The sequence below is a fragment of the Colobus angolensis genome, unplaced genomic scaffold, assembly GCF_000951035.1.
Source record: "Colobus angolensis palliatus isolate OR3802 unplaced genomic scaffold, Cang.pa_1.0 Scaffold515, whole genome shotgun sequence".
Taxonomy (NCBI): domain Eukaryota; kingdom Metazoa; phylum Chordata; class Mammalia; order Primates; family Cercopithecidae; genus Colobus; species Colobus angolensis.
In genome coordinates this window covers 783,962-808,286 of record NW_012118655.1, presented here as the reverse complement: position 1 = coordinate 808,286, position 24,325 = coordinate 783,962, and the positions used below count along the sequence as shown (strand labels likewise).

General features: G+C 43.1%; 1 protein-coding gene across 2 annotated transcripts in view; it reads right to left on the bottom strand.

Moving 5' to 3' along the window:
* The window catches only part of CAPN13 (calpain 13), an 84,759-nt gene extending 61,110 nt beyond the window's left edge, over positions 1-23,649 (bottom strand). Inside the window, exons 1-3 of one of the 2 annotated variants that reach the window (XM_011960561.1) lie at positions 23,494-23,587; positions 22,395-22,481; positions 3,835-4,064 (exon numbers count right to left, since the gene is read on the bottom strand). In XM_011960561.1, coding sequence (XP_011815951.1) covers positions 3,835-4,032 — 198 coding nt within the window. In that variant the 5' untranslated portion in view covers positions 4,033-4,064; positions 22,395-22,481; positions 23,494-23,587. Of the gene's footprint in view, positions 1-3,834; positions 4,065-22,394; positions 22,482-23,493 lie in introns of both variants that reach the window. The other variant, XM_011960560.1, reaches the window with a different exon arrangement.
* Between the last annotated feature and the right edge of the window lie 676 nt (positions 23,650-24,325).

Below are 24,325 nucleotides of genomic sequence, written 5' to 3'. Positions count from 1 at the left end.
GAGACTGATGAGGAGTCGGGTCCTCTCAGTGCCATTTGCACAGGGCACCATCATGGGCTGTTGTGGAGCCTGACTGGGGGATGGGGAGGGCGTGGGAACAGAATGAAGCAGGATGTGAACAGGGCTTCCTTCTACTTCAGGAAAAGTTTCAGCAGCAAAATGGATGAGATTATTGGGTTAATTGTTAGAGGAAGGAAGGACAAGAGCCAGAGGAAGAAAAGGGTAGGTAAGATGGTGGGGAGGAGAGAGAAAGAAAGGTATATGACACAAAACAACTTTTCTGCACCAGGCGCAGAAAGCTAAGCCTGGTTCTCATGCCCCTGACTCTTGGGCTAGTGTTGAACCTGCCTAGCTGGGATAAATACTCAAAACAGAATGATGTCCCTTGTGGTTTACCAGTTGCCTATAGGAGGAGATTTCTTATTGTCTGGAAAAACTTAGAATGTGGAGAAGGCCTAAAATACCTTGGTGCTACCTCAGCCATTATATAGTTGAAGTGTAAGGGCCACTGGTCAGACCTCTGGTCAGGCACTCAGCAAGTTCTATAGCTTGGGAGTCAACCTTCTAAAAATAGTGATAGAAAGCAGAACATGAGGCTGGGTGTGATGGCTCATGCCTGTAATTCCAGCACTTTGGGAGGCTGAGGTGGCTGGATCACTTGAGGTCAGGAGTTTGAGACCAACCTGACCAACATGGTGAAGCCCCGTCTCTTCTAAAATACAAAAATTAGCCAGGCATGGTGACTCATGTCTGTAATCCTGGCTACTCAGGAGGCTGAGGCAGGAGAATCACTTGAACCCAGGCAGTGGAGGTTGCAGTGAGCTGAGGTTGTGCCACTGCACTCTAGCCTGGGTGACAGAATAAGACTCCATCTCAAAAAAAGAAAAAGAAAAAAAAAGCAGAACATGAGAAGAAAGGCATTTTCTACACTCCCTGCCAACCTTCCTTCAGCCCCTACATAGTTTCCTCTGACCCACATTTTTCCCTGAAAGAGTTTCTTAAACTGGCCAAGGGCTGAAGCTGAGATGGCTGGACCGTGAAAGCCCAAGAATCCCAGGGAATAGGCCCTGAGGCTGCTACCTTATGACATTCTCACAAATTAATCACAGTAACAATAACTAGTGCGTACTTAGTGTTTACACTGTGCTAGACACTGTTCTAAGTATTGTACTCATTTAGTCCTTAAAGTAATCATATGTGGTACAGGCGCCATTTTTATCCCTAAAAAGGGAAAAAAGGGCAGAACATAGACAGATGAACTTTAGAGAGGGATTGATTTCTGTTTTACTCACATGAGGTAGAAGATTCTACTAGTGCAAAAAACATTACTAGTGACAGGCAGGAACCCAGAATAGGACATGAGCTTATGATGAGGACTTACAGGGGCCATTTAGCATGGTGTTAGGAGCTCAGGTCTCAGGAAACCAGACTCCTGGTTCAAATTCCAGCTCTACTATCATCTAATTATATGACTTTGGGCAGAGGTACCCCTACTCTCTGATTCTGCTTCTCCGCTGCAAAATGAGGCTAATAATAGTATCTTATCATAGAGTTACTGTGAGGATTGACAAGTCAAGCCCCTAAAGCCAGACCCCATATGGTCAGCACTCTGTGGGTGTGGCCATTACTATTATAAATGGGCCAGGCTGGGGTGGCTTCTCTTCCAGTGTTCTCTGCAGTCACAGCTGTACACTGTGGGTCAAGGACATCACAGTGTCAAAGGGGTGAGTACATTGGCTTTTTCCTTTACTGTCCTACCTGGAAAATAGGTCAACTCAAGGTTTCTTTCTTACACGTGTGAACTTGAAACATGCATCAGGCACCTGTAGATAGGGTTCTTCACTCATCCATTCACTCATGTACTTGTTCATCCAAATTCTAATAGAGACCCTATTATGCACTTAAGTCAGTGGGGGAAAGCGCAGCAGGTGGAAGGAATCTTCATTTAAATTCTGGATCCTTCCCTTGCTAATCATGTCACCTTGGCATGTCACATCACCTGTCTGAACGTCAGTTTTCCGTAAAGTTAGGAGAAAACGAAGAAGATAAAGTATGAGAAGACACATGGGAAGCTCTGGAAAGTACTATACAAAGGTAAGTCTTGCCAACTGTGATAAAAAAGACAAAGAAATATGACATTTAAAAAGAAGTGCCAGAATGAAAAATGCCCCTGCCCCCAATCCCCCCAGTAGAGCTCAGGTAAGATTTTGGATGAGGAAAGTAGTAATGGGAAAAGCAGATTCGGCCCCTGGCTGCCTCTATTTTGGGTTCTTGGCATTATTCTTTATAAGTGATTTCACTTCCGTTTGCCTCAGTTTCTCCTTGCCCCCAAAAGACATCACAAGTTGAATTGTTGTGAGAATCAGATAATTAGAATCTCTCAATCCTTTCTAAAGAGAAGTGTTAGAAATTCTTCAACACTATAAATATGATCTCACATCTATTGCTCAGCACCTTGTGAGAAAAAAATCTCATCACTTTCTAAAATAATCTCAGCTTCTGAAAATAGCAAAGGGAAAAAAATGACCTCTTGGAACTTCTTTAAATAGAATTCTCTGCTTCATCTTTCCTTAGGAGGTAAAGACTAGAAGAAGAGAGTCATTGTTGAGGACTTACTGCCAATGACTGATAAGAGGACCCTAGAACGCTGAAACACCCCACTTTTCTCTAAGCAGCATCGCAAACCCTACCTGATCCCTAACCCTTCCCTTCACCAAAGCTTCAAATCTGTCCCAACGTAGGGCAAGAGGTGTCGCCTCCCAGAGCCTGATGTCTTCAGTTCTCCTTCCCATGTGCAGAACTGAATTAGAGATCCACAGACCAGACAAATACTTTTGTCTCATAGCCTCATAGCCTCTTAGTAGCCACCATTAGAAAATAACTTTACTCTGTAACCTACCTTGGCTTTATGGGAAGTGTTTGGACAGTGCTTGGCATTTAATCAGTGCTCAATAATGGTTGCAGATATAATGATTAGCTTACTAGACATTATATTATTTTATCTCATTCTAGGTTATGCTGGCAGCCTACAGAAGCATGAATAGAGGTTTGGGCAGGAGGGTCCTTAGAGTGGTCCTTATCCGGGTGCTTTGCATCAACAGTAGTCCTGATGAGATTATCAGAATGTTGAGTCAGCTGAGACATTTTCCATGGAGGTGTCATGCCCTAAAATTGAGATAGTTCTAGAAAAACCAGGAGGGCTCATCTGGCTGCAAGGTAGAGGTAGTGGCCATCTGCTGGGGTTGTGGAGTCAGGGAGATCTGAATGTTGTCCTGCAATATCTCCCTAATTTTAAAGCTGATGTCTAAAATTCTCTTGCAGGTGGTCAAGCCTCTCTAAGGTCGAGAATGTGAATATAAAAGAGAGAGGGGAGGTGATTATTTAAATTCATCCTATAGTGTAAATGACTGACCTGATATCTTCACTTTGAGCAAATTCTAACAGGGAAGGAAAAATGAATATAAAGACACTGACACCTGAAGAGAAGAAAGGGTGACAGAGTGATAGATGGGGTCAATTATGGGGTGGAGGAGACTCCAACAACTACAATTTTCATACCCATGGTTTCCCATCTTTAGATGAAAAATGGAGGCATTTTAATTTAGTGATATACTTAGTGTTAGAACTGGGTTAGAACTCAGGAGTCTAGGCTCCTGGTTCCTGCTATAGCATCTTCCCATCCCGCTGAATAGCTACAACACTGGAGCAGAGATACTCAGTGAATTTCATTCTCCTTCCAGTTTGGTTTGGCCCAACCTCCTTTTGGCTGGAGGTGCCATGGTAGGCGACTCTGAGGACCCTGGGGCTGGGTATGCTCCTGTGGGGCTCACTTACCTGTGGCCGCTTCCACATCACATTGGAGAGGCGTTTTTCCTGGAGCAGCTTCTGGCCTATGGAAGAATCTGCTGCAGGGAATGTCTTATCCTTAAACATCTGACCGATGCTCAGGCAGTGATCCCGCAAGGTGGTAAAGTCCTGGTCTTTGAACTTGATGATGGAGGTCTCCACTGAAGGCTCCTGGTTATATGCCATGACTCTCCTTAGAAGGCTTCCGAGGTCCTTTCCTGTTGGTGAGAGAAAGGGATACCTTTGGGGTAAGCCATCAAGTCCTTTGCACCATCAAATGTGAGCCCCAGCTGGGCACTCTGATATACCACCCTTTACAGGTAGGGGACTGAGACTAAGTCTTCACTGTCCCTGGTGGCACAGTCAGTGAGACTGAACTAGGATTCATGCATCCTTACTCCCAGCTAACCTTTCAATCTGCTGTACAAAACAGCTTTCCAGTATGCTCTCACGTGCACAAGAGGCTATGGGGTACTAGTACATCTCATGAACATTTATTGAGCACTGCCAGGTGAAAAACTGGTAGATAGGTTTAAAAAAATTGCCCACAGCTTCCCTGAGTAGCAAGTGCACAGAGGCCCACGAGTTGCATTGGAAAGGTCACAGGGTGTTGGAGGGTTTGGTGGGGTGGGGGCAGAGGGGGTGGGTAGGAAGTGTTGGAAAAGATTGCCAGAAAGGTAGGGTTGGAAAGCTGGGTGAGGAAATGTTTTATACCCCATAAGCTCTGCAGAGCTGTTGAAGAGGTGGGGCATGATCAGATCTGTACAAGAATGGGGCTGCTAGGAGCAATCTGGGGACTAGAGAGAGGGTGTGGGCAGGGACTGGATGCAGGAAGGAAGCCAGGAGCTGCTGCACTTGTCCACAGGAGAGACAGTGGTAGAGCATCAGAAGGGAAGATGGTGGAGTGTGGACAGATTTGGTGTAATTTTATAGGTGAAGAATTCAATATGGAGGATAGGGAAGGAAAAAAGAAAACAAAGAAAAGATAGTACAATGAATATCACATGGGTTTTGAAGTTTGCTTTCTGTTTTCATCAGCTCCATAGCGCTTCTGCAACTTGGAGTGAATATTCAAGCCTGTGAACCTATTTTTCCACCTGTATGGATTGAAGCTATCAATCTCATAGGCTTTTTATGATATTAATTAAGTTTTGACCTAACCAACTGAGCAGAGTGTCAGGCATGCAGTAGTCCCTTAATAAATGTTAGCATCCTAGCTTTCCTCACGTTGACAAGGAAGGCTGAGGTTTCTTGTTCAGGGAGCCACAGAAATGTAACTGGTGCCATTTGCCGAAAATGTACCACATCCTCCATCTGTGAGGCTGGCCTGGATGGGAATCCTGAATCCATACTTCCTAGTTATGGGAATTGAAAACCCTTTCTGGTCCTTAAGTAGGACTTCTCAAGCTTCTTTGACCAGGGTCAGTGCAGATGGCACAAAAAAATCCCAAGGTCCGTGTGTTCTACCCATTTTCACTTCACAGTGGAAAAGGAAGTAGGTGATAATGAAGGAGCTAGGACTGGAAGGGAATAAATTCTAAGGAAAGAATATGAACTCATAATCAAAATTTTGAATCCTAGAAAAATGTATGTAAACTTAACATAACTTAGCAGTTTTCTTACAATTACCTTGTAATACCATGTGGCAAGTTATTTAGATAGCACAAATTCATAGACAGAATATCACCAGTGAAGTGTCATTGTGCAAGCATATTTGAGGAGAATTGTGCATACAACTGTCTCAAAAACGAGATATGAATAATTTACATTTACATTTGAACAATTAGATTGGACCATACAGAACTGTCATTTTTGTAGGTCAAAAATGGTTGAATATAGTCAGTTTCATAGGGTTTAACCTCGGGTAAGAAATGGTTAAATACAAACAGTTCCGTTTAGTTTAACCTAATACACATGTCCATTTCTTCAATCGAGTTCTCGGAGAATAATGGCACAAAATATTCAGTATGTCTCACCACTCACAATAGGGTTAAAAAGAGGGCCCACAACAAATTAAATAGTGATAAAGCTACAATGTCAAAGTATCATTCAGAGTAAGAAAACAGTGATAGAAATCGATTGTCAATTCAAGACAAAAGGCAATGGCACTCGATAATGAAGAGTTGTGAAAATCATGGGTCTACCAGTTCTCTGTGTGTGCTCGGGGACAGTGGAACAAGTATAGCATTGCCAAGCCTCGTACCTCTCAGGAAAATATTGAACTACAATGTGTGATAAACTCTAGCAATGAGCTAATTTTGGTTTATGAAAACCAAATTGTAGTTACCTTTAATAATACAATTATGGGATTGCCTGTAAGTAGCCTTTAATTGCATATAAAATGAAATTCTAAATAATTTTGTTTCATTTCTCCTTTGGAATCATACAAAGGTCTTATATGTGAGGATCGGTTCCTAGTCCACCTGGGGGGCCGCCACTGTCCACTATTGGGTAGGGGACTGGCCACACTTTAGGAATTCACATTCTAAGATTCCCTTGCCTCGTTTGTGAAATGGAGATGATACTATTACACATGTTATAGGGTTGTTGTGAGACTCAGATGAAACCATGCTTCTAGAACACTCAGCACAGTGACTGGTAAGTAGAAAGCAGCCAATGCATGGTGGTTATTAGGATGATGATCATTGCTATTTTGAGCAGGAAAGGACTGTGCAGAGGCCCAACACTGTCTAAGACGAGGACTTGCTCATACTCAGGACAGGCTAGGCTCAGAGGGGCCTGCAGGGTGAGGGATAGGATGTGCAGTCAGACCTGGGCCCTGGGCTCTGTTACTGCTCTGTATTCACTACATGGGCTGCCCAGTCCTGGGGGAAGGGAAGGCTTGGGGACAGGCAGCAGGCTGGGTGTCTGCTGCTGAGGAGATGGGCTGCTCTGGGAGGAGACTCTTGATGGGGAAGGGAGAAGCAGGTAGCGGAAGCTTGTTCCACCTCCACACACATAGTTTTCTTTCTCTCTGAGTTGCTCATGGCTTCACCAGGGAACAGCCTGTAGGCTCATGTTCTCAGGAAGGACCCACAGTACCTGACAATATTTTACTTTTGTGCACAGCAGAAGAGGATCACCTGATTTTCCTGCTGTCACTTTTGGGGAGGACTTTCTGGTTCTTTCCTCTCTTCTCTACCCCATTTGTCTCACTTTGCAGGGTAGCCAAAGGCAGAAGAAGACTCAGCTTTGTTAATTTCAGGGGAAAAAAAAGATTGCTGAAAGGCCTACATGATGTTCAAGGCAAAGTTTATCTTGCTGCTGGGGCAGCTCTTGGGTGTTGCAAGAAAAGTCACACAAGAGGAGCTAGAAACATCACAAAAATAATTGATATAAAGTTCTTCACATGAGAAGCTTGTGTAAGCTCATGAATCAAGCTTCATGAATCTGAAGCTTGCTTCAGAAAAGCAAGCAGGAGCTGCAGCTGGGAGTTACAAAGCCTCTTTAGCTCCCCTTGGTGTCTATGAAAGGAGCTTCCCTGCGTCCTCTGCTGAGTTAGGTGACTTAGTGAGCTCGGGTTGCCATAGCAAAATACCACCGACTGCGAGGCTTAACCGCATTTATGCCTGAGGTTGCAATTTTTTGAATTTTTGCAATTAGACCTTGGCGATGACCTTGAGCAGTATGATATAAATAACTCCCACATGCTTAGTGTTCCAATAATGGAACACTAGGCATAAATGGGTTAACAACAGGATTTTTTTCTCACAGTTATGGAGGCTGGAAGTCAGAGATCAGAGTGCCAGTATGTGGTGGAGGGTGGGGAAGAGATCTTTTCCTCATTCTCTTCTTATAAGATCACAGTTCTATCAGATTAGTCCCCACTCTTAAGATCTCTTTTAAGCTTAATTGCCTCTTAAAGACCCTATCTCTGGTTACAATCATGTTGGGGGTTAGGGTTTCATATGAATTTGTTGGGGGAGGGGAGCAGTACAATTCAGGCCAAGGCAGTGACTAACCCCAGCCTGATCCAACAACTCTCCTATCCCTGGCTGCATACTTCAGGGAGCGTGCAGATCAAAGGGGAATTGGGTCATGTCGGTAAGGTTCTCAGAGAATAGACGGAGGATGCCAGTGGACACAAGAACAAATGACAGAGCAGCAACAGTGATAAGTATGTAAACATTATTTGAATTAATGGAAACATGATGAGGGCTCCTTAATGGGAGATATGTCTTACATACTACTGAGCCATACAACTATGTCTTAGCAGTATCTTGATCTGCCAGCATGTAGCGCCAGGCCTTGCACATAGTAGGTATTCAAAAAAATCTCCTGAGCGTCAGCAGATTAAATATTACATATCAGCTATTCTTGGATGTGTTCTGTGATGCAGTTGCTTCATGAAACCCTCCACAAATAACAAATTATGAGGTGAAATTATTTTGGAAAATATCTGATACTGAACAGTCTTTATAGAAATTCACAAAAAGCTCCAAGAAGCCCTCTGATAAAGAAACTTAAGTTTGCTCCCAGTGTTTCACACATATAACCAATAAGTCCTTTTATTGGAGAACTTTTATAAATATTTCATGGAAAAGATGCACAAGAATTAAGTGACTTCAGAACATCCTGACTCAAGTCTTCATTCTACCCTGTACACACTAAGCACCTCAGTTTCTTCATCTGTCAAATGGACACATGATAGATACTTTGTTGAAGAATCAAATAAGAAAATATATGGAAGGAGATTTAAAACATGAAATGTTTTATGAAAAGATATTCATTACTATTTATTTATCTGACTAATCTTGTCCTAACCTGCTTGTATTTCTCTCTCTCAGAAATAAATAGTTGTAAGAATACACAGATAAATTACCTAAATTACATCTGCCCAGAAACGTGAAAAGGGAATTTATTGTCCCAGTTTCTCTCTTTTCCTTGAACTATGTGTTGTTCTTCTACATGAAAATTCACAGGAGGAATTCAATAACAATAGAATATTTAGGTAAACCTCAAATATCTGGAATTAAACACACTTTTAAATAATTTATGAGTCAAAGATAATATCATAAGAGAGTTAGGAAGACCTGACATAAGCAGAAGGACATAAATAAGAAAGACAAGAGCAGAAATTAGTAAAACAGAAGACAGATAAGAGCAGAAATTAATCAAACAGAAGACAGACAACAGATAAAATGAGCAAAGCAAAATTCTGCTTCTTTGAAAAGATCAATAACATTAATAAACCCCTAGTCAACTTGATCAAGAGTGAAAGAGAGAAAATGTAAATTGCCCATATTATCGTATGATAAAGGGTTTATCATCACATGTCCTATAGACATTAAAGGGCTAATAAGAGAATACTATGAACAACCCAATGCCAACAAATCTGCTAATTGCATACAATGGATTAATTTCTTGAAAAATACAATTTATCAAAGTTGACACAGAAGAAACAGAAAATCTGAATAATGCCATATATAGTAAAGAAATTGAATTTACTATCAAAAGCTTTCTCCAGAAGAAACCCCCAGGCTCAGATAGTTTCACTAGTGAATTCTATTACACCTTCAAGGACAGAGTAACACTAATCTTACATGAACTTCCTCAGAAAATAGACAAGAAGGGAAATATGGCTGAACTTATTTTTATCAGCTCAGCAAAATACTAAAAACAAAACCTCATAAAGAAATCTTCTCCCTCAAAAAAATCTTTAAGCAAAGAGGCTTAAAATTTTAGCAAATCAAATCCAATAATATTAAAAAAAAAAAAAAAAAAGAAGATACCACACCATAAGTTGGGTTTTTTCCAGGAATGTTAGGTTGATTTATATTTTTAAAACTCCACCTGCAATCTACCACAGTAAAAAGCTACAAAGACATAATTTATGATAAAAACTCTCAGAAAACTAGAAATAGTAGGTAACATCCTCAGGAGGGTATCTGTGAAAAACTTACAGCTAACATAATATTTAATGATGGAAAGTGCATTTTCTTCCCTTTACGATCAGAATCAAGGGAAGAATGCCTACTGTTATAGTTCTATGTACCACTGTTTTGAAGGTCCTAGCCAATGCAACAAGAAAATTAAAGGCAAAAAGATCAGAAACAAGAATAGAACTGGTCCTATTTTGGTGTTTTGATTGTAGGAAATCTACAAAACAACTGCTAGAACTAATACTTAAATTTAGTAAGGTCACAAGATACAAGGTTAATATTTAAAAATTGTATTATTATATAATAGCAACAAAAAATAGCAGAATAGTAACATCTAAAATACAAAATACTTGGGAAAAAATCTAACATTAAAGATATTAAAGATATCTACAAAAAACTATAAAACATTGCTGAGAAAAATTAAAGAAGAACTAAATAAATGGAGAGATATATCCAGTTCATTTATTGGAAGGCTCAATACTGCCAAGATGGCAGTTTTTTCCAAATTTATCTACAGGTTCAATACAATCCCAACCAAAATTCTAGCATGCTTTTTTTTTTTTGTTAGAAATTGATAAGCAGATTCTAAGATTTACATCTAAATGTGAGGAACCTAGAATAACCAAAGCAATTTTTAAGAAGAAGAAAAAACTGAAGGACTTACCCAATCTGACTTCAACACATGTTAAAAAGCTACTGTACTGGCAAAAATATAGACAAATAGATCAATGGAGAAGGGTAGAGGATCTAGAATAAATCAACACATATATGGCCAATTAATTTGAGAAAGGTTTCAAGGCAATTCAATGGGGGAAAGAAAAGTCTTTCCAAAAAAATGGTGCTGGATCAACAGGATTTCTAAATGGGAAAAGTACAAACAAACATGGATCTTACTTCACCCCATACACAAAAACCAAGTGAAAATGATCATAGACCTAAAGGTAAAACTTAAATTATAATACTTTCAGAAGGAAACATTTGCAAACTTGGGGTAGGTAAATGTATTTTTGATAGAATACAAAAAAATATGAGCCATACAAGAAAAAAAATTGACAAATTAGACTTCATTAAAAGTTTAAAAGACACCATTAAAAAAACATAAATACATATTTCAGACTAGGTGAAAATATTTGCAGCACATATATCAGACAAAGGACTTGAATCCACAACATATAAAGAACTCTTACAAATCAATAATAAGAAAAAAACCCATTAAAATGGCCAAAAGATTTGAATAGACACATCACCAAATAATATATAAAAACAGGCAATAACCCAACATGAAAAGATGTTCCACATCACAAGTTATCAGTGAAATGCAAATTCATACCACAGCGAAAGCTCACTATAGACCGTTTTCTAATGGCCTAAAATTTAAAAAGACTGATCACACTGTTTATGAGGAGATGGAAAACTGGAACTTTCATACACTCTCAGTAGATATGTAAACTGGTATGACTACCTTAGAAAACAGTGTGGCAGTTTCCTAAAATGTTAAAACATACACCTACAAAATGATTCAGTCATTCCGGTCCTAGGAATTTACCCAAGAAAAATGAAAGCATATGTTCATACAAAGACTTGTGCATAATCAAAACAGACTTATATTTAATAGCCAAAAGTTGGAAACAACCCAATGTCCATCAAAAGTGAATGAATAAATTGTGATGTACCCATAAAATAAGGTACTACTCAGCAATAAAAAGAAATGAATTATTGATACATGCAACAACATGAATAAATCTCTAAAATCATTATGCTATGTGAAAGCCAGTCAAAGTAGAATACATATTATATGACTCCATTTATATAAAATCCTAGAAATGCAAACTAATGTACCGTGACAGAAAGAAGTTCAGTGGTTGCTCAGAAATGCGGGTAGAGGGAGGAATGGGTTATGAGAAAACTTTTGGGGGTGATAGAAATATTTTTTATTTTGAGTGTCATGATGATTTCACATGTGTATACACGTGTCAAAACTCATCAAAGTTTACACCTTAAATATATGCAGTTTTTATATATTCTAAGTAGAGTTGTTTCAAAAATTAAATGCTGTATATAGTTTATACAGTCTTCAGTAATTTGCTTCCCCCTGCACCCCATGGTTAAAAAGCAGCAGGATTTCATTTATTTCACTGCTGTATGTTATCCTATGATTTATTTGTACTTCTACTCTCAATGGACATTTAATGCTCTTCTCTTTGTTTTAATGAAAAATTATGCTATAAATGTTATTGTACATATCTCCTGATAAACATGCAAGAGTTTCTCTAGTTTACATTACAAGTAGAACTTTTGGGTTTAGGGAACACACATACTCAACCTCATTAAATATGCCAAATTATTTTCCACGGTTGTACCAATTTATAATTTCACCAACAGTGTAAAAGAGTTGCCATTGCTATATATCCTCACTAACTCTTAGTATTGGCAGGCTTTTTATTTGTACCCATCTCGTGGGAGTAAGTGGCAACTCCTGTGGTTTTAATTTGTTTCCCTGATTAGTGGTAAGATTGAGCATCTCTCACTATGTTTATTCTCCATTCATGTTCCCTCTCTTGAGGAATGAATATTCATATTTTGTGCCCATTTGTCTATTGAGTTGTCTTTTTCTTATTGATTTGTAGGAATTCACTACTCACTCTGCATATTTGTCTTTCGTTGGTCATATGTCTTGTAAATATCTTCTCCCAGTTTGTGTCTTATCTTCTTAACTCCTTTACAGTGTCTTTTGATGAACAGCAATATTCTTTACATGAATACAAATGTACTACAAATATTTGCTTATAAGTTTAATTTTTATAAATTGAGCCAATATTAATTCTTATGGGAATTTAATACAAGAAACTTTGTAAGAGATTCTCTTTTTAAAATAGAAAATTTGTAATCAACACATTCTTCCCAAACACTGATTTAAAAATTTCTTATAGCACTATAATAATATTTTTAAGAAGTCCAACATATATATCAAAATTCTGAAATAGACTTGCAGAGAAATACTTTGAGTACTTAGGAAATAATGCTGGTATCTGTATTGGCAAATAGAGCTTTGCCAAAGCCAATTACTTAATTTTCCCTCCCTTTTCCTTTCTTCCCCAAAATAGAGTCCTTACTTTGAAGGAAGATATATATATATAAATATCTTGATTTTTAAAATGTGTTTGATAAAATCTCCACCTATTCCCTGTGTGTCGACTAGATTAACATAATAAAGTAGAATACAGCGTAGTAAATAGAATTCGCAGTTTGACCCAGAGATTATGGATGAATGGTCTGAAATAGCTAAGAATCATTGCATTGTAATAGTCACAGAGTTCTGTCCCGTGTCCTGTCCTGTTCTACATATTTATCTTAGTCCTTAAAGAAGATGTTGAAATAAAAAGGAAGATCCTTTTCAACTCTTTCATCATTTTTAATAGTGGAAATCAAGAACAATTAATTAACCAAGCAGAAAGCAGAATCAAAATTCTAAATGACTTCAAAACCAAGAAGATGAAATTAGCTAAGGAAACTGCAAATCTGTCTTTACGTTTAAAAAGTTAACTATGCAAGTAAATAGTGAGCAGGATCTGTCTTGCGTAAATTTCCTTTTGAAAATATTTTCTATGCCTCACTTGACTTCCTATTTAAAATGAGACAAAACTATGAAAGATGTGGTAGGCTCTGACCAGCTTCAACAGCAGTAAGGCACTGCTCTAGACAGGCTAGTCCCAGGACCCCGTACAAAGCCGCTCTTGATCCCACATGGACATCTGTGTTCAGCTCTAGGGGCCACATTCCAAGAGGCTCATAGGCGCTCTCAATGGTATCTGAAAATGAGTGTTTGAGTAACAAAAGGGTGCCTGGCAGGGAGGCAAGCCCATTGCTTGCAAGCATGGGCTCCTGGCATGCAGTTATATCCACCTGAAAGAGGTGGCAAATTTTCATATTGGCAAAAATGTGCTATACGGGCAGGAGGCAGTCCAGCTAAATAGACAGGAAGCCTGGAAATCCCTTCCTGGGAGGAAGAGTTGGAGATCCAGAGAGGTTTACTGGGAAGAAGACCGACTGAGGGGCCTTCAGTGACCCTCAGACTCAGCCCCTGCAGCCCAGGTCCCCCTCCCTCCAGAATAATGCTGCTCTAAGAGAGCAGATATTTAACCACCTCTGTCCCCACAACCGTACTCCCAACCCCTGAGTTTCCATACCACCAAGGTTGTGCTCCAGTTCAGGAAACTGAACTCTGCCTTGTGTCTTAAGGAAAAAGGAAAAAGAGACAGCATGGAACGGTGCTCACAGGCACATAGAATCAAGTTGAAACTTGGGTTTGAATCCAGCTGTCACTTACTGACTGAATGATCTTGGCCAATACTCTTAATATCTCTGAGCCTCCTTTCCTTACGTATAAAGTGGACGGGAGGTGGAGGTAATAAAACCAGCCTTGTAGCAGCAGACAGATATTAAATGAGAAGATTCTTGTTAAGGGCTTGGTGTGGCACATAGTAAAAGCTTGTGTCCATTACGCTATCAGAAACTCCTTGAAAGTCCTGCCTGGCCCTGAACTTGAGCCCAGTGACTACAACCCTGTACAAGCTGATGGGCATGCCAGGCACCTGCCAGTCACCTCTGAACTCCCAACCTCAGGTCTCTCCAGGTTCCAGAGTTGTGTTCTTTCCATGTGTTGAGACTGTCACCTCCTCCACCTGCCTGGCAGAAACACTGGGTGCACATTTACTTCTGGCCCTGAGCCATGCTGTAGACCACGCTATCTGTCTGCATCTCCAGCTGGGCCAGTGTCCCACAGCCTCTACCCTGTCCCAGGGGGCTTTCTCCTCCTCTGCTTACCCTGTCCTACATGACAGCCAGGTGTCCCTGGGGCCAAACACATGTCCAGTGGAAAGGATATGAATGCAAAGGAAGAACACGTGATCTGTACAGTTCAGAGGGTGGAAGGAGTCAGAAATTTGGGGAAGTGTGATTTTGATTAGACATTCTGCAGTGATGGAAGTGTTCTATATCTGTGCTGTCTAAGACAGTGGCCACTGGCTATATGTAGCTATCGGGCACTTGAAAGATGGCTAGTGCAATTCAGGGGCTGGATTTTAATTTTTATTCAATTTTAAATCATTTACTTTTAAGTGTAAATATTCGCATGCAGCCTTATTGGATGGTACTGAAGAAGAGAACTGCTAATGACATGAACTACCACAGACCAAGGAAGGCCATGAGCACTCTTGGGTGGAAATGGTTGAGCAGAGGTTGGATGACTCTACACGGGGGCCCAGAAGAGCCCTTGGATTGGGCAGATCCCTTCCAACTTCAACCTACTGGGCTCTCTCTTCTTTTCTTCAGCGTCATATTTTGGGGACTAAACCACTTAGCAACTTTCTGCCAGTGATGGGACCACCTCCCTGCCTCAGTGACAGGTTGCCCTGGTGTCCCTGTCCGCAGGATGCTCGTAGCATATCCCAGCAACAAAGGGTAATTTTGCTTGCATTTTGTTTCCAATCAGCTATGAAACAGGAAGCTGCATTCAATAGTTCCCTGCCCAGGACTGCTGCATGCAGCCCTCTCCTGGCTGGTGTTTTTCAGAACAATGGAAATAAATCTGATGTAATGTAGCAGAACACGACAGGGGACGGTTTTCCCCTTAACAAATACTCGTTTGAAATGGTGCCCAAACCCTGCACGAGGAGCAATCTATTTCCCACAACAGTGTTCCAGCAAAACCCATTACTAATTCCACAACTCAAATTAAAACTAACAGAGCTTGAAGGCTGGGGCTGACGCTCTCTCTGCTGACAAGGAACAAGGGTGGGGGAAGGGGTCTGCGCACTTGTGTGTGTATGTGTGTGTTTAATTACACTGTTTAACACATCGAGAATAATTTAGCTACCCGAGTGGAGAAAATAGGCACTTAACTGCTCTCTGGTGGGAAAAAGATATGCAAACCACTTTCAGCTATATACCTTCTTGGCATACCTCAGGGCTTTGAGGAGAGAGAGGGAGGCAGAGAGAGAGAAGAGAGCAAGGGAAGGGGGTAGAAGGAAGGAGGAAGGAAGACAGAGAAGGGGAAAAGGAAGGAGGAAGAAGAGAGAGGGGGTGGGAGAGACAGGGAAGAAGAGAATTTTGTGTGGATACAAATCTACAGCAAGTTGGGAGAACATGTGACTACTTCTCAGAGAGCTTATATGAGATGGTTTAAGTGTAAAAATGAGCTTAAACATTGGGTTTGAAAATGGAACTTAACTGCCAGACCAGTGCTGTCCTTGAGCCACTCTGTACTTCAGAATCATCTCAGCAAGTTTCCATGCATGTGTGGCCTGAAGACCACAGTGGGATTAGTGGCCCCCAGAAAGGCACACCTCAGAGGAAGACTATGCAGGGCTCACTTTGCAGAAGGAGAAAGTGGGGCTCAAGGTGAAACAGGAGAAGTTTGGGCAGCGCTTGGGTTTAACTCCTGTCCCGCCCCCAGCTTCAAAGCTGGGGTGATCTGGCCTGTGAGCAAAGCATACCTCTGTCCCCGCCAAAGGCATCCTACTTTGTGCCTAATCAGGGCTGAGAGGGGCACAGGCAAGCTAGTGTTTCTCATCCTCTGAGATAACCTCTAATCCACCAAGGGCCAGGGAAGAGGCTGTGAAACGAAATGAAAGAAGCCTCTCTCGTGTCTTCAGATGTAGAAAGCTACATAGACCTGGAACAGGTGCCAGAAAGTAAGTGCTCAGAATAGACCTCTCTATTGCCTGCCAGTGATTCTGGGTTCAGCACTGGAGCTCACTGCCAAAGAGATCATCAGCTTGGCACAAGAGAGGCAGAAAGCAGAAGCGACTTTCTGAGGTTCCATAGGCAAGGCAACCCCAGCCTCTTCTCTCCCTACTGCCCTTGCTGTGTGGACCCAGCCTCTTCCTGAATCATAGCACAAGGGAGCTTGGAGAGCTCTGCTGATGGGTTCCTTCTCAGGAGACCCTGGGGGTAACCAAGAGAAGGTTTGCCTGACAGAAAGGATCTGTGTAGCTCCACTAATCTCTATGGGCCTTGGGCATGTTGCTCTCTCCCCTAGCCTCGGTCTCCCCACTTGGAACACTAAGAAGGTTGGTCCTACTCTTCTAAGTGCTTTTCTGCTGTAACGTTCTGTATTTCTGAAACTGAGATGACAGGTTTTATGTAGCCTCAATGATACTGTTAGACAATAAAATGGGAACCCACAGAATGTATTATTCCTTTCAATTAAGTTTAGGTTTGTGCCAACACACACAAAAAACAAACTTGTCTTGGCATGGAAATCTCCTCCTTTCCTCTCCCTAGAGGTATTTGATAGGTGTCATTCAATTATGATAGGGTTGAGTAGACTCAACTACATTCTAAGGACGAGGTAGAGCATTCTTTTTTCTGGGAACTAAAACTATATGAATCTCGGAAACACTGTGTAATATTTCATCTGTGCTTAGATTTCTCGGCACGGTTTTTTTCTTTTTTCATCCTTGAAGAAGAGATACACTTCTCATTTAGCTAATTCAAATTTTTTCTGAAACAAATACAAATTTGGTGGACATAGGAAGTTGGGGCCTGCCATGTACCAAGTTAAAATGCAGGGTCTTGAGGGCCACTGTTTCAGACCAGTACTCCCCAGGCAGACCCTCGGCTCCGGGCCTGCTCACTTCCCAAAGGCTTGAACTGCAGAAGATTAGGTTTGGGGTCTTTTTCCTTCCTTTTTTTTTAAGGTTCTTTAGAAGCTGAGGCCACACTTATATAATCCGTTTATTCTTAAAGGATTTTCCTGGGCCTATCTCCTTAGGCTTTTTCATTTAAATGGACAAAGAGAAACAGAAAATGGATGAGTGCCAGGCACAGGGGCTCACGACTGTAATCCCAGCACTTTGGGAGGGTGAGGCGGGTGGATCACGAAGTCAGGAGTTTGAGACCAACCTGGCCAACATGGTAAAACCCTAAAAATACAAAAACTAGCTGGGCATGATGGTGCGCACCTGTAATCCCAGCTACTCAGGAGGCTGAGGCTGAAGAATAGCTTGACCCAGGAGGCAGAGGTTGAGGTAAACCAAGATCATGACATTGCACTCCAGCCTGGGTGACAGAGGGAGACTCTGTCTCAAAAAATAAATAAATAAATAAAAAATAAAATAAAATAAAAAGAAAATGAATGAGGCAGAGGCCAAGACAGAGCAACCACACAAAGAGAAAGCCAAAGACTGGCTGGGCGACAGAAAGGAAGCCAGGGACAGCCAATCAGCAGGCATGGAGACTGAGGAAGAGAGTGGGAGGAATGAGATGACCCAGACGCAGAGAGGACAAAGTCCACCAGGGGAAGGGATTCTCACGCCAGCCCAGCATTGACGGTGCCAGAACTGTGTCCATATATTGCCCTGTTTTCTTACCCTCAAGATGTGAATTCTCAAGGCATGGCTGGAAAACAAGGAATGCAGATGCTGTGACTCTCAGATGGAGCTTTTTAAAGACCACCACCCCCTGCGCTGACTCTAGCCACAACACAGTGGAGAGAGAAAGGATAGTGGAGCCAGCTGTTGGACCCCTGGCCTGGATACCTGGGCATCCCAGTCTGTGCCTGGTCATTCTGGGTCTCTCAGGCCTGACCTGTGGAGGCCGCAGAGGCGAGTGGGCTGAGCCCTGGACTGGGAGCTCTGGTGGAGGGGTGGCAGGGGGTTGGAGACAGATCCAGTAGTACCAGTGACCAAGCACGTTGGCTAAAGGAGCCATTCCCTTTTCAGACCAGGTGCTCAGAGACACACGATGAAGGTCCCCATGGAGGCCCAGGCCAACCTTCTTGTTCTGGAGCAAGCTTCCTTCCAAGCAGGTGGGGTCCCATCTCTGGGGTCAGGGTGTGGATCAGTGGGAGGAGAAATGTTTTTCAAAAATAAGAGCTTTCTATATTAAATATGTTAAAAGGCAACAAGAAAAAGAAGGAGCTTAGAATGTGTATGTGCATGCATGTGTGTGTGTGTGTATGTAAATGCGAATGTAAATGTGTCTAAGTGAGTGAGTGAAGCAGAGAAAGGCAGGTTGGGGAGGGTGATGGTTAGGCCTCTGAGGTTTCCCTTGCTCCTTCTGTCATTCTTTCCCTCTCCAGCCCTAACAAACGGGGAGAGCCAGAGCTTCTGAAGGAAAGGGCTGAGAGCAAGAAGGAAAGACAGAGGAAAGAGAGAGGAGCAGAAACGATCTAAAAATCAGCTTGTGCAGGGCCCACTGGGGAGATGGTGGGGAGGACAGGACCTAGGGCAGGGGGTACAGGCCTGGGAGCCTCTGCCTGAGAATAGAGGGACATGCAGTCCCGGGAGACCTCCGCCCCTCTTGCTGTCTGGCCTATGTTCCAGAACAGGCAGGGAGCTGTGGGGAATCCTTGTGCCCACCTAGGGAAGATGACCTGGCTGAGGAAGAAGACAGCTTTAGGACAGTTCTGAAGGGATGGTAGCACTGGCTCAGGACAGCCCCTGGGTTGACGGAACATGCTTGGGGTGGTCTTCTGGCTGGAGTCCCAGGAGCCAGCCCCTACAGAAAGCCTCTGCCCTCATCTCCCCCCAGGGCTAGGCCATCTGACAGTATCTTAAGTTCCTGCAAGAAAGCTAGAGCTTTCTGAGATGGGGCTTAATGGTATATGTAGTTCAGCTAGTTGACAGCCACATCTGGTTAAGGATTAGACTGGGGAGAAGAGAGAATGTTTGGTGAGGAGAATGGGGGCAAAGTTTCCTGTCATCTCTCCATCACCTCTCCGGCCTCAGGCCCTTGAGAACCAGTGGTCTCTAGTGGGCCACTGGGTACATCTCCTGAAGGCAGGTGTGTGGCTCTGATGGAGACAGTGCCCCTCGTGTCTCTGGTCTGCAGGCTGGGACGGGGTCTGGCTCAGTTCTCTGAGCTGTGTGGGAGGTGCTGGTCAGACCCTGGTCCACAGGCATGGGAGGTGGACATGGCAGGGCTGTGCAGTGGAGATCAGAGGGCAGAGTGCTGCCTGAGGGACCATTATTTCAGAGGGAAAGGAAACAAACCTCCTGGCTACTCCCAGTTTTAAACGTCCCTCAGGACTTACTTGGCTGAAGTGAGGATATTAACCCTGGAGTCCTGGCTGTCCTCCAGCCCAAGTCCTTAGAGGCAGCTCATCGCTCCGGCCACTACTATGGGACATGGGACACATCCCATCTCATGTTCAACTCACCAGAGAGGGCGGCAGTGGGCAAACCTCCACTTCATACCCCTACAACTTGTCTTAACAATTTGGATCTCTTTATTCGCTAGTTTGTCTTTGAGGCAACGCAAGAGGTAGACGAGGTGACCTTTAGCTGCCTTTCAACATGAGTATCATGGATTACAAGAGGCTGGGAGACCCCTTGGGGATCGCCTGGTTCACGTCTCTTTATTACTGAGATGTGGAAACAAGGCTTGGCTGAGCTTTCCTGGTTGTTTCCTGGGAGAAGCAGCTCTGCAGATTGGTAAAAGCTTCTCACGCACCACACAGCCTTCCCTTATACTGCAGAGTGTTTTATTCGACAGGGTTTGTGCAAAGCAAAAAGTAGTGCATGGTGGAGAAGAGTCCCCTGATAATTCAGGAGTCAAGACAAAAGAGACTGAGCCCATGAACACACGGTCCAAAACCGTATTTTCAACTGGAGTTCAGTATGGGAAGCTCTAGTGCACTCAGTTCAACGGGTTCCTTTGTTTTGGCCTTCTCAGAGCCTTTTTCTTTGAGACACAGTCTCACTCTGTCACCCAGGCTGGAGTGCAGTGGCACAACCTAGGCTCACTGCAACCTCCACCTCCCTGGTTCAAGCAATTCCCGTGCCTCAGCCTCCCACGTAGCCGGGATTACAGGCGCATGCCACCATGCCTGGCTAATTTTTTTGTATTTTTAGTAGAGATGGCGTTTCACCGTGTTGACCAGACTGGCCTCGAACTCCCGACCTCAGGCAATCTGCCTGCCTCGGCCTCCCATATCTGGGATTACAGGTGTGAACAGAGCCTTTTTAAGTAAATTGGAATCATAACTCTCTGAAGAGGGAAGAGTAGGAGGCAACATTCCTCCAAATATTTGATCATAAATGCTTTATATCAAGAAGTCCCCAGCAACAGCCCCCAAAATTAGTTTTGCATGTAAACCATGCTTTAGGGCACCCTTGTCCAAAAGCTAGAGTCCCAAGGGTGGAAATCAACACCTCCTCTTGATTCTGCTCTGATGTTTTGCATGGCTGTGGACTTTCTTGCTGTCTATCAGTGGCATGCTACACCATGGACAATTCTGAGAGAGTTAGGATGCCCTCAACCTGACTTCTTCCAAACACTGAGGAGAGATGGAATGGACCAGCCTATCCAAGGTCCCCTTTATGGTTTTTCTCATGGGAGAAAGAGGTAACATCTAGGCAGGAACATTGGTGCCGTACACAGTGCTCGGCAGATATTAATGATAATTCAGTCTTTAATAAACCGTTCTTAGGCACCATCTCGGGTTCTCTTAGCCTCAACCTGTCTCTAGGACTCTTGGTCCCTTTTTTACTCCATCCAAGGAAGTGGCTCTTCTGACCACTTCTGGACTCAGATGAGGTGCCAAGCCTCTAGCAATTAGATCTAGTTTTCCCACTGGCTGCCATGAGGGGTCAGAAGACACAAGCTGGAAGTGCAGGACAGTTAACTCCCCATAGGGCAAGCTTTGAACAATAATAGAAGAGAGAGAGTGAGCCAAAAGATAAATGTCCTCTTTACCCTTGCTCGGATGGACTCTTCCAAGGCACAATGCATCTACAGTGCCAGTCCAGAGGGGTCCTGCTTTGGCCAAGTGGCTGGCCATGTCTCTTTGTGAAGAGAGGCCAGGTGGTGGCACATCACCCCTCACTGCTTCCCCTTTTCTCCTCTCATTTCCCACTTCCCTGATTCTCACTCCCCTGGTGTCTTACCTTAAGCGCTAAGTAGCCCTTAAGCTTTGCCTCAGGCTTTGTTTTATAGAGAGCCCAGGCTAAAATAATGTCAACAATAATGACTAAAATGTCTTCAACACTTGCCATGTGCTCAAGTACTGCTAAGTGCTTTCCCTATACAATCTCGTTTGATCCTTTCACTGATCTTTTGGTGTGGATTACTGTTGCTACCATGTTTTAGCAATGAGGAAACTGAGACCCCCAAGAGGTTAAGGAGCATGCCCCAAGTCACACAGCTCACCATATGGAAGTATCAAGCGCAATGCTTGATACAGAGTGAGCCTCAGGGCCAGCAGGTTGGTGTTTTTTGTTTGGTTGTTTTTTTTTTTTGAGACAAGGTCTTGCTCTGTCACTCAGGCTGGAGTGCAGTGGCATGATCATAGCTCACTGAAGCCTCAACCTCCTGGGCTCAAGCGATCCTTTCACCTCAACCATGGCACCCCTCCCCCTGCCCCCAGTAGCTAAGACTACAGGTGTGCACCACCACATGTAGCTAATATTTTTTCCCAGACCCCCAATTTTTAATTTATTTTTGTAGAGACAGGGTTTCACCATGTTGCCCAGGCTGGTCTTGAACTCCTGGGATCAAGCAATCTGTCCCCCTCGGCCTCCCAAAGTGTTGAGATTACAGGTGTGAGCCACAGTGCTTGGCCTTATGTGTGCATTTCTTCATAGCACCTTTTCTTCTAACGTGTTCTTTCAAGAGGGTAACTAAATACAACCAAATAACTAGGGGACAAGACAGGGTACCTACCAGGCACAACAGAACTCCAGCTCTGTCATGTGCGTGTGGAATAAATTTTAGCAGCAAGTCACTCACCAGGTCCCTCACTTTTTCCATCTACAAATTGGGATAATGAACTTATGCTACATAAACCTTTTGCCTATTACACAGTTGGTAGGTTATTACATTTCCATCAACCAATCTCCTAATAAGTAAGCCTTCCTGCAGCTGTCACTCCTCCAAACTTCAAAACAACAATAACAACAAAAAATCCACAACACTTGTGTCAAGGTGGGTACAAAGGTGAGACAATTCAAGAGGATAATCTGACTGAAAGTCTAGTTAATGCCACTTGGGGGTAAACAAAGTTGTGCTTGTGACCCAGGACAAATGGGACAGTCAGTATAGTTCATGCCCCAACTGTAACTATAGAGGAAAATATCTGCACATATGCTAATCTCGTTAACTTGGGTCCAAGCGGAGCAGCTGGAACTGTCTCCCTGAGAACAGCATCACATCTCAAAGATTACACAACTTTAGCAGTTACAGAGACACACATATGTGACCATGACACCACTAGGGGCATATAGGAACCTCCTGAATCTCTGAAGTTGTAATGATCTGTCTTTTGTGATTAACTCAGAGTTGTCAGCTTCATTCCTATAACTAATAAACTAGATGATTAGAAAGCAAAGGGCCCAGGTCCCCTTCTTCCCTTTAGCAAATGTTTGTTAAGTACCTACTATCTATCAGAAACTACACATCAGTGCGCAAAGAAGGCATGATTTCTGCCATCAATGTGTCCTTATGACAAACACAGCCCTCAAGGTCACAACTTAGAATGAGCAGAAATCAAAGGTGACAGAATGATTAAGAAATACTGTCTTTGCATGAACTATGCAAAGTTTGGATTAGCTTCTCTTAGAAATCCCCCTTTGCCCTAGTTTTTCCACATCCTTTGGCCACTTGCATCAAAAACACCCAGTTTCCAGAGCTACTGAATGTGTACCTTGGGAGTTGGGAACTCAGAATTGACATCATGAAGCTCTCTAGAAAACTGAACATGCTCACTAATGTTTAGAGGGCTACGTTGGTCCACAGCTCCGGGAGATGACCACTCACATCTTACCTGTTTCCTAGACAGGTGCGTCTGATGGAGGAGGGGAGACGGGCAGGTTCCACAGGCTCTCTGGATAGAGTGGAGGAGGAGACTGGCAGAGGAGAGCAGGGCTGGCCAGCGGTCTTGAAGAAAGAGCAGTGCTGGTGTCTGCTTGCTCCTGCCCTCAGGCTTTTCCTTATATGGGTGTACCAGGTAAAGGCATGCTCCACCTTCGTTAAACAGTGACTTCAGCACTGGGCAGTGGCCTGCCACTTGTTGGAGAGAGAAAGGACATTGGCTGTAAACAGCAGTAGCTTCCAGATCCTCCACCCCAAGCCTATTTCTGCCTGATCCCACCTCACTTCCTGGGGCCCCTGAGCTGCCCATTTCTTGGCTCTTGTGGTTTTCATTGTTTCCAGATATTTCAGTTTCTTTATCTTTATTCTGCTTCAGGGAATTGGTGTTTTGTTTTGTTTCGTTTTATAAAACACCTCTGCTGAGAAAAGACTGAGGGAAGCAACCTTCCTTCCAGCCTCATTCTCATACAGGGAAGTACAATTGCCATGTCTCCTGTGTCAAGAGTGGCCACTCCACGTCAATCACATCACATCTCTTTCTAACAGACAGACCATCTTCTTTCTACAAATACATCCTAGAACACGTTAACTCCTGGGCAGGGCGAGACCCAGGGAAGGTCTCTGCATCATCCCTGCTTACTGGATGGGGCAGAAAGAGATGAGGCGTGTAAAGTGCATGTTCCCTGTTCTCAAATCCAAGGGGCTGTTTGCTTTTCTGGCATCTTTAATTCCTTGTTCTTCCTCCCCATTCGTAGGTGCTCTTTAGAAGCCAATTCCAGAACCCT